This window comes from Toxotes jaculatrix, chromosome 17 (genome assembly GCF_017976425.1).
Source record: "Toxotes jaculatrix isolate fToxJac2 chromosome 17, fToxJac2.pri, whole genome shotgun sequence".
In the NCBI taxonomy this organism is placed as follows: domain Eukaryota; kingdom Metazoa; phylum Chordata; class Actinopteri; family Toxotidae; genus Toxotes; species Toxotes jaculatrix.
Genome location: NC_054410.1, coordinates 379767 through 394679, shown reverse-complemented (window position 1 = coordinate 394679; position 14913 = coordinate 379767). Strand labels below are relative to the sequence as shown.

Below are 14913 nucleotides of genomic sequence, written 5' to 3'. Positions count from 1 at the left end.
GAAACAAAGTACACACCCGGACTTAGACTTAGGTTTATGAAAATATTCACTGGATTGTTGTTAGTTTAGTTTCCCAAATATCAAATGCGTGCGTGCGCGCGCAGAGATTTTTTTTCTTTTCAAACTCAAGTCACAAGAGCAAGATATTTTATTTTGAAGGTGATAACAGGAAGTGCATGTATTCATTGTTGCTGACTGACATCGGTCCGCCGGACAGCGCGGGGGCGGGGCTTACCGAACTCGGTGCGGCTGTGAGGCCGTCGGTCAGTCCGCACGAAGCTTCAGGACGAGCGGGAGCGGGACGGAGCTGTCCCCGAATTTCAGGTTCATTCTGTCGGATCTACCCACTGCTGCGGCCCCGGGACATCTACCTGTGTGGACCCTGGACCGATTCATTTTACCAGTCTGACCGCAGGAAGACCGCGAGACCACCGGTTGATTGTGGGAGCTGTAGACGAGACAGTCTGAGGATCTGACTCTGGGTTCACTGTGTGACCGGCTCTGTTTAACCCGGATTCATTTAAACAGGTCAGTTAAACCAGGTAATTAGCCCAGGTGAGTGTGATCAGGTGATTCCTCATTAGTTGATCCGATGTCTGCTGCCTCCTTCGCGGTGGAAGTCCACACGGTGTCTCGCTGCGCTCCCCTCTGCACAATGCTGTTAAAGTCCCGCAGATCCTCCGGACCCTGATGCTGCAGAGACCCTGAGGCCACACCGGAGAGTCTGACGGAGGACATGCTTCCGTCCGCGCCCTCCAAACGGGACACAGACGGCCGCTGCAGCCGGGACAGAGCAGCTGCGGCGGCTGCGGACGCGGATGCGGCGGAGCGACTGCGCCCAGTGCGGGAGAGGCTCGAGGCCACCGTGTCCGGGCTGGGGGAGCTGGATTACCTGCGGCAGCGGCAGGAGATTCTGGTTCGGGCCGCGCTGGAGCTCCGGGAGGAGGAGGAGGAGGAGGAGCGGCGGAGGGAGGCTCAGCTGAGCTCCGAGGAGAAGCTGCTGGAGGAGAACATCCTGCTGCTCAGGAAACAGCTGGTAGGTCCTGACCTGTCTGTCTCATGACCTCTGACCTCATGTCCTCTAACCTCAGTCTGCACGGGATGACTCAGGTGTGTGGTGTGAGGTCAAAGGTCAGGGGTGAAGGAGGGGGCTGCCTGTCTTTTTTTAATAGCATGGAATTCATGTCAAAGGCCGCGCGCGTGTTAGAGCTGCAGTCAGTTATTGTCATTAACGATTAATCGATTCTCTATTAATCAATTAGTCCATAAAGTGAGTCTCGGGTCCTCGCTGTGAGAAAAGAGAAACTGTGAGCAGGAAGAAGAAAAGCTCCAAGCGTTCGTTCATCACTTCAGTGTAGATTCAAATTTTCCTTTAATGAGGATGAACTGGTGTTTAATGGCCTTCCTGAAGACGATGACGTCATGGATCATGAACTCTGTTTTAATCTGCGTGTGTGCACGCGCGCTGCTGGGGGGTGAGGAGGAGGTGGGGGAGGGTTTATGTTTAGCTGAATCTGACTCCTCTGGTCTAATCCTCTGCTCCCTGTGGCTCAGAGAGGATGCTGGGAGTTTCAGTGATTCCAGGTTTAAGACATTTGACCAAAGAGGAGAGAGAGTGTGTCTGTGTGTGTGTGTGTGTGTGTGTGTGTGTGTGTGTGTGTGTGTGTGAGAAAACCAAACAGCTGCTTTCAATTAAAGAGGCGTGATGAGCTGTGATGGCCTGAAGCAGCTCAGAGAGTACGCACACGCACGCACACACGCACACACTCTGGTCTGTGTCCTTGCTTTAACCCGCCGTGTGAACAGGTCATCACAGGTCACATGACTGAAACAGTTCATCAGTGGGCTCTGTTTTCTGTCGTGGACCCTCAGACCTGCACAGTGTTCGGGAGGATTCTGGATTCTGCAGAATTCAGGACGTCTGGTGTGGTCGTCTCTCTGAGCTCCACACCATCTCTGCTGGGTTCAGGTCTGGGCTCTGGCTGGACCTGCTCCAGAAGGTGGATTTTCTTTGTCTGTAGTAGATTCACCTCCATGTTTTGGGTTCTTGTCTTTTGCTGTGTTCCACAGAAAAGAACCAACAATCGTCCCCAGTTCAGAAAAGTCTGATCTGTTCTGAGTCCAGATTTTACTCTGTGGTCATGTGACCCAGACCTGCTTCACGCCCTGAGCCCTCAGAGTCCAGAGCTCAGTCACCCAGACTTCATGCAGGAGCGTAACAACGAGTGTCTGTGGTCAGCTGACTTTGAAGTGAGACAGCAGAGACAAGCTGGAGTCTGTGACCTGAGACAGCAGAGACGAGCTGGAGTCTGTGACCTGAGACAGCAGAGACGAGCTGGAGTCTGCTCCGTCTCATCTGATGTTTGCTGTTCAGTTGAACTCGTCCTGGAAACACTGACGTGTCTTTGTGGCCTCGAGCTGTTTCCATATTTTCTTTGTCTCAGTGGAATTCGCTTTAGTTTAGCTCTGTAAAAGTCTTCGTGTTATTTTCGGATGTTTGACGTTGACTGGAGTCGGACAGTTTCACTCCGACGCCTCCAGCTGTTTCAGCAGCAGCTGAAGTGAAGTGAATGGTGTTTTCACAGGCAGGGAAACTGATCTCTGGTCTGTTCTGTCTGGGTCTGATACAAACCTCCATCCTGCAGCTCCAAGCTTGAATCTGGAGCACATTAGCCCCCCCCCCCCCCACCCCACCCCCACCCCTCCCACCCCCTCCCCCCACGCCTCTGAGCAGTAACAAATGGAGATTCCTGCGAGCAGCTGGAAACTCTGCAGATCGACTTTCTGCTGAGGCAGACTCACAGCAAACTCAGGAGACTGGGTCTGATCCTGGTCCTGGTCCGTGCTGGACTTCATGTAAAACCAGTAAAAACCAGTTAGCATTGATCGAGTTCCCGTTATTTTAAACCTGCTTTCTGGTTCTGTTGATGGGCGGGGTCAGGGTGAGCACTGAGCGTGTAGCTGGTTTTACTGACACCAGACTGCGACTGCTGGCCTCAGCCTCTGACACTGGCTGCTCCGGGATCCTTGACCTCTGGCTGTCTGCACGGGGAGGTCAGAGGTCAGGCTGCTCAATAAAGAAATACTGGGCGGCCTGTCTGGTTGAAACAGGAAGTGTGTGTGTGACATCACTTCTGGTAGCTGCAGGGGGCGAGGCCTGATGTTTGCTGTCAGCTGGTTGATTGGCAGGACAACAGCTGGACGAGCCTCAGTTTGTGTTTGAACATGCTGCAGATTCCAGAGAGCAGCTGCTGCTAACAAACACACACACACACACACACACACACACACACACACACTCACACACACTCACTCACACACACACACACACACAGTTACAGTGGATTTGTCTTTACAGAGTAAATGTCTGAGACTCCTGGGCTCTAATGAACACGAGTTGTTGTTGTTGTTGTTGTGGTGGTGGTGGTGGCTGTTGTTGGTCAGTGGAACAAACAGGAAGCAGCTGACCTCTGACCTCTCAGTGATCCTTCAGTTTGAATGTGGACGATCACACACAGATGTTAGCAGCTGTCTGTCACTCAGCAGATGTTCCTGTGAAGAAGACATTTACCTGTCCTCGTGCTCCACCTGCAGACAGACCACATGCTGTGGAGTCCTGCAGCTGAGTTCACTGTTCGATCGGCCGTTTGGTTTTTGGTTCACCTGGGTAAAGAGATGTGTCAGTGATTGAATATTGGTGATCATGTATCGGTGATCAGGCAGCAGTGTCTGTTCTCTGCAGCAGCTCAGTCTCTGGAATGCAGCACATGACCCGTTAGCATGCTGCACACCCCGCATGATTCCCATCTCAGAGGGAGGGGGGTCAGATTCAGACGGGGTGTGTGTGTGTGTGTGTGTGCGTGTGTGCGTGTGTGCGTGTGTGTGTGTCACTGCAGTGTTTGTAAAGCAGCATACCACTGTGTCTATCAGCTCATTAACCACAGTCTGTCTGTTCCTCTCTGTGTCTCCGTCTCTATCCTGGTGTCAGTGATGCAGTGAGTGAGCGACATCTGTCTGTGGCTGTTTGACCTGAGACGGATCATTGAGTTGATCCAGAGATCCAAGATCTGATCCCAGAGCAGCTGAATGGAGAAAACCACAACAAAAAATGTAAAGGCCTTTGGGTCAGCCTCAGCTTCAGCCTCATTTTCAGCTTCAGTCTCAGCTTCAGTTTCAGCCTCAGTTGCAGCTTCAGTTTCAGTTTCAGCCTCAGCTTCAGCTTCAGTTTCAGCCTCAGCCTCAGTTTCAGCTTCAGCTTCAGCTTCAGTATCAGCCTCAGTTTCAGCTTCAGTTTCAGCCTCAGTTTCAGCTTCAGTATCAGCCTCAGTTTCAGCTTCAGCTTCAGCTTCAGTATCAGCTTCAGTTTCAGCCTCAGTTTCAGCTTCAGTATCAGCCTCAGTTTCAGCTTCAGCTTCAGTATCAGCTTCAGTATCAGCCTCAGCCTCAGCCTCAGCCTCAGCCTCAGTTTCAGCTTCAGCTTCAGCTTCAGTATCAGCCTCAGTTTCAGCTTCAGTTTCAGCCTCAGTTTCAGCTTCAGTATCAGCGACGTCACAGTCACAGTTTAATCTGCTCTGATAGTTTTTCTTTCTTCGTCCATGTTTCCTGAAGTAAACTGAGTCTCAGCAGATCTGAGGTCTGTTCTGCAGCGTTAAGGCTTCAAACAGTTTTTATTTGTCTTTTAAAATTTGCCTTTATTTGGTTTTAAATCATTTGTTCAGAGTTAAACCCTTTGAACTCTGCTGCTATGTAAAGTTTTGTTCTGGGTCTGGGTCTGGTCTGGGTCTGGGTCTGGTCTGGGTCTGGTCTGGGTCTGGGTCTGGTCTGGGTCTGGTCTGGGTCTGGTCTGGGACTGGTTCTGTCAGTAGGATCATCAACGTTTCCTCTGGTCCCTTCAGGGATTAAGACAGTTCTGTTCTTTGGACAACGAGACTCATCAGAGGGAAATATATGTTTTTATTTATGTATGATGTATGTATGAATGTGTGTGTCCATCAGAACTGCCTGAGGAGGAGGGACGCTGGTCTCATCAGTCAGTTACAGGAGCTGGACCGGCAGATCAGCGACCTGCGACTGGACAACGAGGCGTCACATGACCAGCTGGAGACTGACAGCCGACCAAGTTCAGGTAGAACACCTGAAAATCCCAGAGTCACCTGTGTTTGATAAAACAAGGAAAAAACTGATCTGGGTTTTGGTTTAACATTTAACAGGATATTAGTGTGAACAGACCTGTTATCAGTGGTGGAGAGGAACATTTACTCTGCTACTTGAATCAAGTACCGGTACACTTCTGAGGTACTTGTACTTTAAGTACAAGTACTTCTGTGTAATGTTGCTGTACGCTTCTACTCCACCGGACTTCAGAGGGAAATGTTCTACTTTTTATGTTTGTAATGTTGCTGTTGACTAGATGGACCAGTTAATTTTTTTCTATATTTCAGTTTTCAGTCTCCATCATATCCAATAAATCTTGAATCTTAACAAAGTATAAGAGTATAATTCAAACGAGATCTACGTCAACCAACAATAACTTTAATGCATCAGTAACAACGATCCAACGATTGTACTTTTACTTTAGTGAGACTTTGTCTTGCAACACTGGTGCTTTTATTTTGGTAAAGGCTCTGAAACCCTCTTCCTGTGCTAACGTTCTCTGCCCACCTGTGTGACTTTGGGTGAGAGTTTGTTTCTGATTAAAGGAGAAGTGAAGTGTTTGAAAGGCAGTTTAAATGATTGAACAGGACTCTATCATCTGCATACAGATGAATATTCACTTTAATGTTTTTCTGAAAAAGGAAAACACAGCACAGCCTTTTGGTACCTTGTGTGATCTTTAGAACCTCAGAGCAGAACAGGAACTAGAACGAGTTTTCATGTTTACTGAGGCCGGTGTGAACTCTGCTGTGCCGTGATGTTAAACGTGCAGATCCTCTGGATGTCTGTACGTGATTCCAGGTTTTTAATGTCGTCACATCACTTCTGCTTTGTCTCTCTCAGGTTTCTATGAGATGAGTGACGGGGCGTCCGGCTCTCTCTCTAACTCGTCCAACTCAGTCTTCAGCGAGTGTTTCTGCTCAACAGCAGATGTTGACGGACACCTCCCATCTACAGGTACAGATCCACTCCCACCTGCTGACTGTGTGACAGCAAAGCTCAGATGACGACCTTCAGTCCTCTGATGTCCTCAGCAGAGCTGCTGTGGCACATGCAGATGTTAGCAGCTGTCTGTCTCACTCACCAGATGTTGCTGTGATGCAGTTTTGTTGTTTGACTAAAAAGAGTGTGAAGAAGAAGAGATTTACCTGTTTTCATGTTGTCCAGGTGTTTGGCTGTGGACAGAGTTTGACATTTTAAACGGCTTCATGTGGACATGGTCTTAGAGACATCTGGAAGCTGTTTCTCTGCTCAAGGTTCAAACTGTCGCACCTGAAAATACCACACACACACCAGGCTGCTGCACACACACACACACACACACACACACACACACACACACACACACACAGATGAGTGAGTTAGTTTCGTGAGACGATGTCTGTCTCTTCAATCAGCAGTTGAATCAGCAGCCTGCTCCTGATTGGACGGACTGAGGAGAAACAGTCACAGGAAGTATCTGAACAAACACTGAGCAAAGGCTCCAAAACAAATGGATATTGAAAATGTAGAAAGGTAAAAGATGAAGAGCACAGAAAAGGAAAGAAATGAATCCAAACAAATAAACAGGCCGATCAAAACACAGAACTCTACTGGAAGTTCACTGAGGACCAAAGTAAAAGAAATGCAAAGGGCTGGAGCTGAGCCTGAAGCTCAGGCTGCTGCAGGGTTTCTGGCTCAGGCTGCAGTAACGAAGCTGTGTTCATAGCTGGCAGTAAAATATCTGCTTCAACTGATCTGATAAGAAGCGTGAACCCACCCAGAGCTGGCTGAGGACACCCCGGCTGAGGACACCCCGGGGACACGTGAACCTGATACAGTTGTATTTGTTGAGATGGTGAAAGCAGCTTCAGACACTTCACAGTGGCTCTGTCTCCGAGAAATGAAGTTTGTAAACAGTTCATTTGGAAAAGCAAATACATTTTGAAGAAAGCGTAAAGCTGACGCTGCATTTTCTCATAACATAATCAGATATAAGTCTGTCAGTATGATGCTGAATGAGCGTTTCTGAGTCCCGGAGCAGATCCTGGAGGTTCTGGTTTCACTTTGATTCTGATCTGACAGCTGATACGTTAGCTCACTGCTGTAAAACTGCTGTTGTTCCCCGTTAGCTGATGTTTTGTATTTTAGAGTAATTAGTCCTGAACTGTGAACAAACTGCAGTCAGTGTTTAGACTGGTCCTGGCACCTTCTGTTCACTGTCTTGTTTTGCACAGCTCAGAGGTTAAATATAGCACTGCTGGCCCTCAGGGAAATGAAGACTTAGCCCTACTGTGTTCTTAAATGTAGAGGGTTTACAATATGGTTCATTAGTCTTTAGTCTTGAGTCTTGAATTGTTCTTCTAATCCTAATCTAACACTGTATGAATCATTTTCATATCATATCCAGGAACAACAGGGAACATGAAGAGTTAATGTTTCACAGCACTCTGTCTCCACAGAAAAGAATTTTCCACTTACAGATGCTTGTACTCTCCATCCACAGCCGAACCAAACAGGGTCATTACCACATTCAACAGACCATTTCATCAGAACTGCGTTACTTGGAAAACAGCTCTGTCCAAGTTAACTTCCTGTCAGCTGTTGACATTAGGAAACTCTGCAGCACTGAAATAAACTTAGATCCATTTAGACTGTTTATGTTTGAAACTGTGAAATGTTTAGCAGTGAGATTCACAGCAGACCTGTACCTGTTTACTGTTATGCAGAAATCGAACAAAGGCCTAAAATAACAATATGCTGAATCTGCATCTGTGTCCTCATCTGCTCACTAATGTCAAATTCCTTCTCGTTGTCCCTTCAGATGAGCTGACCAGCTGTTTGGAGTGTAACGGTCTGGTTGGAGGACTTTGTGATGACTTGTCCTCTGGTACAGTTCGTCGTTCTCTCTCAGTTCCCCACCCGCCCACCCTGGATCCCGTCCCCTTAGTGGCCTCCTGTGACTCCCTGTCTAAGTACCACTGTGACCTAGTGGCCCGGAATGGCAGCGACTTGTACCGGTACCCAAGCCCACTGCACGCTGTGGCTGTCCAGAGCCCTGTCTTCCTTCAAATGTTGGGCCATGGGAGTCACAGTAGAGACGAAGGGCTTCTAAAAGCCATTGAGGCTGGTGTTGAAGGTCTCAAAGCAGAATCTTGCTCTCTTCTCGCTTCTGTTTCAGCTCCTCTTGTACCTCAGAGTTCTTCCTGGCCTGCCTCTTCTTCTACCTCCCAGATTCCTTCTCATAAGCGTCTGGACAACTACATCTACAGTCTGCTGCAGCGGAGAGCTCTGCCCATCAGGACCAGCAGACCCAGGACCAGCATCAGCACTGACCCGTCAAAGAGCATTCTGAGGCAGGCCAGTCTCAGTGTGAGGCAAGTGTCTGGTCCCACCCCTGGGTCTGCTTTAGGTACTCCGAGGGGACCTGAACTCCAACCCACCTGGGAAGCAGGAGGAGGATCCGCAGAAGGTACTGCCACCTCATCTCCTCAGAGACAGTGGTCTGTAGACAGGAAAGGCAAGGACCAGGAGACCCCAGATAGTTTCCATAGCGGCAGCGATGACACGCTACAAAATGACTTCAAGATATACAACAGCGACATGGCACAGAACCAGAAAGGCTCTTTTACTAATGGCATTGAGAATGGCTGCTTCCTCACCAACAAGGACGTTAACACAAACACCAACAACCTGCTGAAAAAGACAAGCAATGCAGCTCTACCTAAAGACTTCAGGGAGCTGGGCAGTCCCAAAGGTAACTCCACCCCAAAAGAAACCAAGAAACCATGTTACCCCCCTGACCAAGAACTGCTCCTCATATCACCTCCAACAGTCAAAACACAATCAGGAACTCAGAATAGCCCCAAACCTCTACAGACTGGCCAGACAGAGAAAAGTGATAGGTCAGGGCCAGACCTCGCCAGTCTAGGGTCTTCCTCCCAGAGTCAGGATGAAGCAGGAGGAGAAGGAGGACGGAGTCACATGGTTAATGCCATGTACATCCCTGCCCAGCGGCAAAACATCAAACTCCGCAAGGGAGGCAGCAAGCATGTCAAGACAGTCAAGGGGAAGAGTACCACCACGATGAAGACAAGTCGGGCCTCTGAACACGATGAGCCTACAGAGAGAAAAAGGGATGTGTCCCACCACAGATCTAGTTCTAAGAAGTCCTGCCTACCGGCAGATGGATGCTCCGCCCACATGAAAGTCTCAAACAGAGTACCTGGCAGTTCTCCTGGGGTGTCCTCGTCTAGAATCAGACGCCTGCCTCTGTCCATCCCAGAAGGCCGAGCCCTGGACAAACACACTGCATCGACACTAATCAGTTTGCGGTCAGGTGTATCCAAGAATCTCCACGGAAAGCACCATCATTACAGTGGTAACCACCGGCATCATCATCATCACCACACTCGTGACCAGGTTGTGGTCGTCACCAAACCAAAGCACAAACGAAATGATTACCGGCGGTTACGTGCAATCATGGAGGTCCCGTACGATGAGGCATTCAGGTGCACTCAGCGGCGGCAGAGAAAAGAGCCTCTCAGCCATTCTGCAGCCAGCGTGTACCTCCCCTCCTCTGGGCAGCTGAGAAGCCCCTACTCTTACATTGGAGGAAGTGATTCAGAATATTCAGCTGAGTGTGCATCACTCTTTCACTCCACCATCATGGACACCAGTGAGGACGAGAGGTCCAACTACACCACGAACTGCTTTGGAGACAGTGAATCTAGTGAGGAGGAGTATGTGGAGGAGACCACCACCACCAGTGACACTGAGGCGAGTGGGGGAGGTGGAGCTGGCAGCCAGCTAGATGCATCGGGGACCAGGGAGGTAGGTCATGAAATGACTTCACCTCAGGCGAAGGCCTTTGTCAAAATTAAGGCCTCTCACAACCTAAAGAGGAGGATCCTGAGGTTCAGGACAGGTTCACTCAAGCTCATGACCACTGTGTGAGTCAGCCGGAGGCCAAACTGGACCAGAGCCATACCTGCTGGGGTGCCTTACCCATGCAATTCTGAACCAAACCCACCTATGAACAAAATCTAGAAATGCGGAAAAGAAAGAATTCTACAGCGACAGTTAAACCAACACCATGCCACTTTATCCTGAGTGATCCAAACCAGTCATCCATCTCTGTAAGAGCATGTGTGACATTTTTCCAGGCTGATCCCCAACTAGAAAACAGTCCTTATGGATTTTTCTTTAATTTATTTTATTTTTAACATCCTGTCTTACTCTTTAGTTTTTAGACAGGAGGTACATTCAGCGCCTTCAAACACAGCCTTCTGTGTTCACCTGTGGGGTCCTTCTGAATGGCTCAGTGTTGTGCTAATCATGACCTCAGGAGTAGAAATTCTCTAACTGCTCTGAGAAGTTGTGAAGTGTGGGGGTTAGTCAGCTTTCTGTGTGTACTTCAGTACAATGTTTAAATGCTAAAAAGGGAAAAATGAGGTGTGTTCATTTTTGTTGTCGGTAACCTGCAGCAGTGTGAGTGGTTCGACACACCATGAACCACAGCACTGGGTTCTTCACAGAGAACAAACATTTAAACACACACACACACATTTTCTATGGTTATGTCTTCAAGGTTCTCACTTCCAACTTCCCACGTTCAAAACAAACAGCATAAGATGCTTTTTGGGAAACTACTGTTTGAGAAGAGGTAATGGGTTGGTTTGGAGTTCGGATTCAGATATTCAAATTGGCCCTCTTCCCTCCCCTCTGTCTGTCCTGGCCCAACATGCGCCTCAGCCAATGTAAACCTGGCTTTTAGTTAGACCTGAGAGGTGGAATCAAGGCCTCGGTACGCTTCAGTCCAGTATACTGTCCAACCAGGTCTGCATTCAAAATGTGTTTACAGGGGAGGCAGGGTGAGAAACCTGCTGATATGGCCTCCTCCTGGCTGCATATACCTGCCTCCTCCATCCCTCTCCAGACTACCAACCAGGCAAGATGGGAAACTTCTCCAGGGCACATTAGCATCCAGGTTTTGATAATAATTAATATGATGTTTACATAGAACATAAGATGTCTTGTTATTCATCTCCCCGTTTACATGATCACAACAGTATCCAGGTTTCTGTGAGCAGTTGTGTCTTCATTTACCATCTCAGACATTAAATTCCAGGTTTCACAAAACAATGTTATCACTGTTTAAAGTGAGTGGGTTTGTCCAGAATTCACTATGAGTTTCAGATGCTATTAGATGGTCTGAAAGGCACTTAGAAGCAGACTGTGGCCTTCAGTGTTTCTGTTGGACCTGTGCTCTCTGGTCTCTGGTAGAAGGGGGTTTTGGTCAGGTTTTCCCGAGAAGTGTTTGGAAAGTTCTTCAGATGATTCCTCAAATGTTTCTTAGGACATTTCTTAATGTCTCCAGAAGGTTCTTCAAAGGTTTCGGTTGGATCTCTCTGCAGTAATCTCTTCATTTCCTGCACTTTGAGATAAATTGTCGGTGGACAGGATGGATGATGTAACCCTGTTAATCTGTTGTATGTATGCAGCCTTGTTTTATATATATATATATATATCATCACAGAAAATTTTGCCCTTTGCTGTAGAGCACCAACACAGCACGCTGAACGACTGTAAATGCTTCTCTTTTTATTACATGATCTTGATTTAAGTTGTTATTTTTTGATGAAAGTTATTTAAAACCTAATATATTTGCAATATTTACATATTGGATGTAACACATGGTACTAACTGACTGACTGCTAGTAGAGTTTTACTGGCCCTGTGCTGCAGTTTCTATAACATTTCTACAGTAAGTCTCTTTCTTAATACTTCCACCACTGTTGCCACAATAACCTAATCATACAGCTTGTGAGGTGAAAACCAGTCTAACATTTGGTTTATTTTTCCGATCTTGTTATTGTCACTGCTGGGCGAATATCTTGTTCGCTGATTTTGGTGATTATCCTGCCTGACCTGATTCTCCATGGTACCACTGTGGATAATTTTATAAAGAACGTTTTCTTTTTTTCTTCAAACAAAATCGGTTCATTGGAGTTACAAGGTACATAACTGTTTTCAGTCTTTTCTGTGTCAATATCACAGCATGTTGCTGGTTCTTTATCAAACCTGCTGCATTGGGAAATAAAGTTGCTGAGGCACGGTTGAATCCTTGGTTAAATGTAAAGGTTTTATATGACACAACAAATTCTCACCTGCAAATCACCAAAGCCAGATACTCTGTTAACCAGGTGGGAAGTCGGTTACAACTTTGATTTAATCAGGTAAAGCACCAGTCCAACGTTTGAATAAATCAAGCTGTTTTCTGCCTTTTCCAGAGTCAGCTATGTCAGATGGAGTTGCATCTGAGTGTGTGTCCAGCACAGAAATAGATCCAGTTTATTGCACATTTTCGTAACAGCAGAATGTGAAGCATAAAAACAGATGTTAGAGTACAGCTGCTATAAAATGAGCTAAACAGACTGTAATGTTACTGTAGGATAATATGCTGGCGTTGCATTTGCTGCCTTTCTTCCAGCATTTTGTTGGTTTATCTGTGGTTCTTGGTATCATCACTGTCTGAAATTCACCATATCTCTGACTCTGACATATCTTTCATACTTGGCTTCTCTTAATTATGGTTTAAACGATTTGATGTGAATGCTGCTAACTTCAGTTACCTACAAACAGCTAGCAAATCTTTTACAGTGTGTGTAGCTAGCCGATGTTATACCAGGATGTTTTGAGCCTATTTTAGCACAAACACAAGAAGCAGCTGAACTGTTAGCCATCTTTCAACAACTACAAGTCTGTTTTATTTGCATGTAGTGTCTTGTTTATTGTGTGTAATAAACATGACAATAAATAAACAGGAGACATTGTGGTTTTAGTAGCAGTTAACACTGAGATAATCTATTTGAGTGTTGTGTCCCTTTGGTTCCTTTAGCTAGTAAGTAAACATGTTAGCTCTCTAGCTAACAAACGTTTGCGTCCTGGTATCTGAGGTCTGTGTTGGGAGAAATCAGGGTTCGTACATAATGTGTGCACTAAAATTAACATTAGCTTGTCAGCTAATGTTAAAATACCTTACTGTCGACAGAAACATGGCTATCTGAGAATTCCCTCCGTATTTTACAGATTTTCAGTAGTTTTTCCACTTCTGATGAGGCTAGCCCTCCTGCTCCCTCTCTTTAAGCTTTACCTCTGTACCGGACACACAGAGAAGCTGATATCCACCTGACAGGTCTGACTCTGGGGAAGAAAAGGAACAAGAGGATTTCACCACGTTAGTTTGGTGAAGTTTACGGAGTTTTCTGACTTGATTTCCAGTCTGCTAACCGGCTCGTGTCGAGACATTGTTGGAGTTTGATACTCAGCCTTAAATGAGTTTGCTGGAAGTTCTTTAAATTCATTGTACGCATCTGTTCTGGTCCGGAGTTTACATGTTCCAGATATAAATAGCTCTTCTTAAGCTTCGTTTCAGCTGTCACATGCCATCTCTCTGTTGAGAGCTATTTTAAGTTGTTGTGACAGATTTTTTTCTGGTATTAAAACAATTTTATTTAAAGCTCCAGCGAGTGTTTAACAGCCTTCAACCAAAACTAAAACTTGACTGCTCCTGAGTTTAACCACCAAACTGCTTCATATCAATCCAACGGTACCAACTTTTGTAAATGATCCGAAATGCAACTGTAAGTGACTGTTACTGATACTGTATGTGTGTGTATATAATGTCTGTGTATTCTCTTAATGGTGCTTAACCGTTTTATGCTTCATTAAAGGCGGACTTTAATGTGAGAGTTTCATTGTTCTGGGTTCATCTGTTTCCTCTGACCTCAAATCCTGGGCCCTGACAGCCTGGAGCTGGTATCCAGTAATAACCCTAACCCTGATCACAAGGTATTCAGTGTTTGTGTGCTAAGCAGCTTCACACACTCCTGACTCTGACCTCTGAATGAAATCTTTGATCTGCATATTCAGAGTTTGTGGTCTGAGCTCACTGCTCAGCTTGGCTAACAAATGTCCACGTCTGTCAGTCGCAGCAGGAATCTGTAGTATGACTTCACCACATTTCAAGGTAGATGAAAAAAGGAAATACTCCAGCAACACTTCTAGTATAAAGAAAAACTTTATTGTGAGACCAGGTGAGGTAGAGTCCAGCACTGCAGTCCAGCATCGTGGTCCAGTCTCGGATTGTTCTGAGCTTTGGTACAGTGTCTCTATGTTCTGTTATTGCATCCTGCTCTGGTTTGGTTTGTCTCACTGCATTTTGTTTTGTTGCTCACTGTGTCATTTTGTCGTATCTTGTTAGCTCTTATCGTTGTTGTGTCTCATTGCATCTTGTGCCTTGTTTTGTTCCATCGTGTGTAGTTTTCTTTGTATCCTCTGTCTTGTTTTAACTCGTCCAATCTCACAGCATTTTCTTGTCTTTCCATGTCCTGTGTTGTCTCATTGCATTGTGCCTTTGTGTCTCATGTCTTATTTATTGTGTGTTGATTTTTCATATCATATTTTTACATGTTGTCATGTTTTACAAGTGAAAGTTGAAGAACTTAATCTGCTGCTCTGATCTGATTGGTCTGATGTTGACTCCAACGTTGTCGTCTGATCTGAGACGTCATCGTTCGTACAAACTGAAACACAACACTCCTCCGTCTGCTCAGCCATTTCTGTCTCTGCAATTTTAGTTTAGTTTTATTTACCCAAAAGATTCAGCATGAAAACAACAAATACAGTACAATGATGCAGAGGAGCTGAGTGAGTGAGTGAGTGAGTGAGTGAGTGAGAGAGAGAGAGAGAGAGAGAGAGAGAGAGAGAGAGAGAGAG

General features: G+C 46.4%; 1 protein-coding gene across 2 annotated transcripts; it reads left to right on the top strand.

The window, feature by feature from the left end:
• Positions 1 to 285: 285 nt before the first annotated feature.
• On the top strand, positions 286 to 14188 carry dact1 (dishevelled-binding antagonist of beta-catenin 1). Of its 2 annotated transcripts, none has more exons than XM_041060757.1 (4): positions 286 to 1036; positions 4996 to 5125; positions 5998 to 6111; positions 7958 to 14188. In XM_041060757.1, exons 1-4 carry the CDS (start codon positions 737 to 739, stop codon positions 10087 to 10089), a joined length of 2676 nt encoding a protein of 891 aa, XP_040916691.1. In that variant the 5' UTR covers positions 286 to 736; the 3' UTR covers positions 10090 to 14188. The 2 variants fall into 2 exon arrangements, with proteins under 2 accessions (XP_040916691.1, XP_040916692.1); XM_041060758.1 differs by lacking the exon at positions 286 to 1036 and adding an exon at positions 4044 to 4110.
• The last annotated feature ends 725 nt before the right edge of the window (positions 14189 to 14913 follow it).

What these genes read in the sequence shown, in the direction of transcription:
- dact1 (XM_041060757.1), top strand. Translation starts at nt 737, where the DNA reads ATGCTTCCGTCCGCGCCCTCCAAACGGGACACAGACGGCCGCTGCAGC. An exon ending in TGCTGCTCAGGAAACAGCTG is followed by an intron (nt 1,037 to 4,995) that starts GTAGGTCCTGAC and finishes TGTGTCCATCAG; the next exon opens with AACTGCCTGAGGAGGAGGGA. An exon ending in TGACAGCCGACCAAGTTCAG is followed by an intron (nt 5,126 to 5,997) that starts GTAGAACACCTG and finishes TGTCTCTCTCAG; the next exon opens with GTTTCTATGAGATGAGTGAC.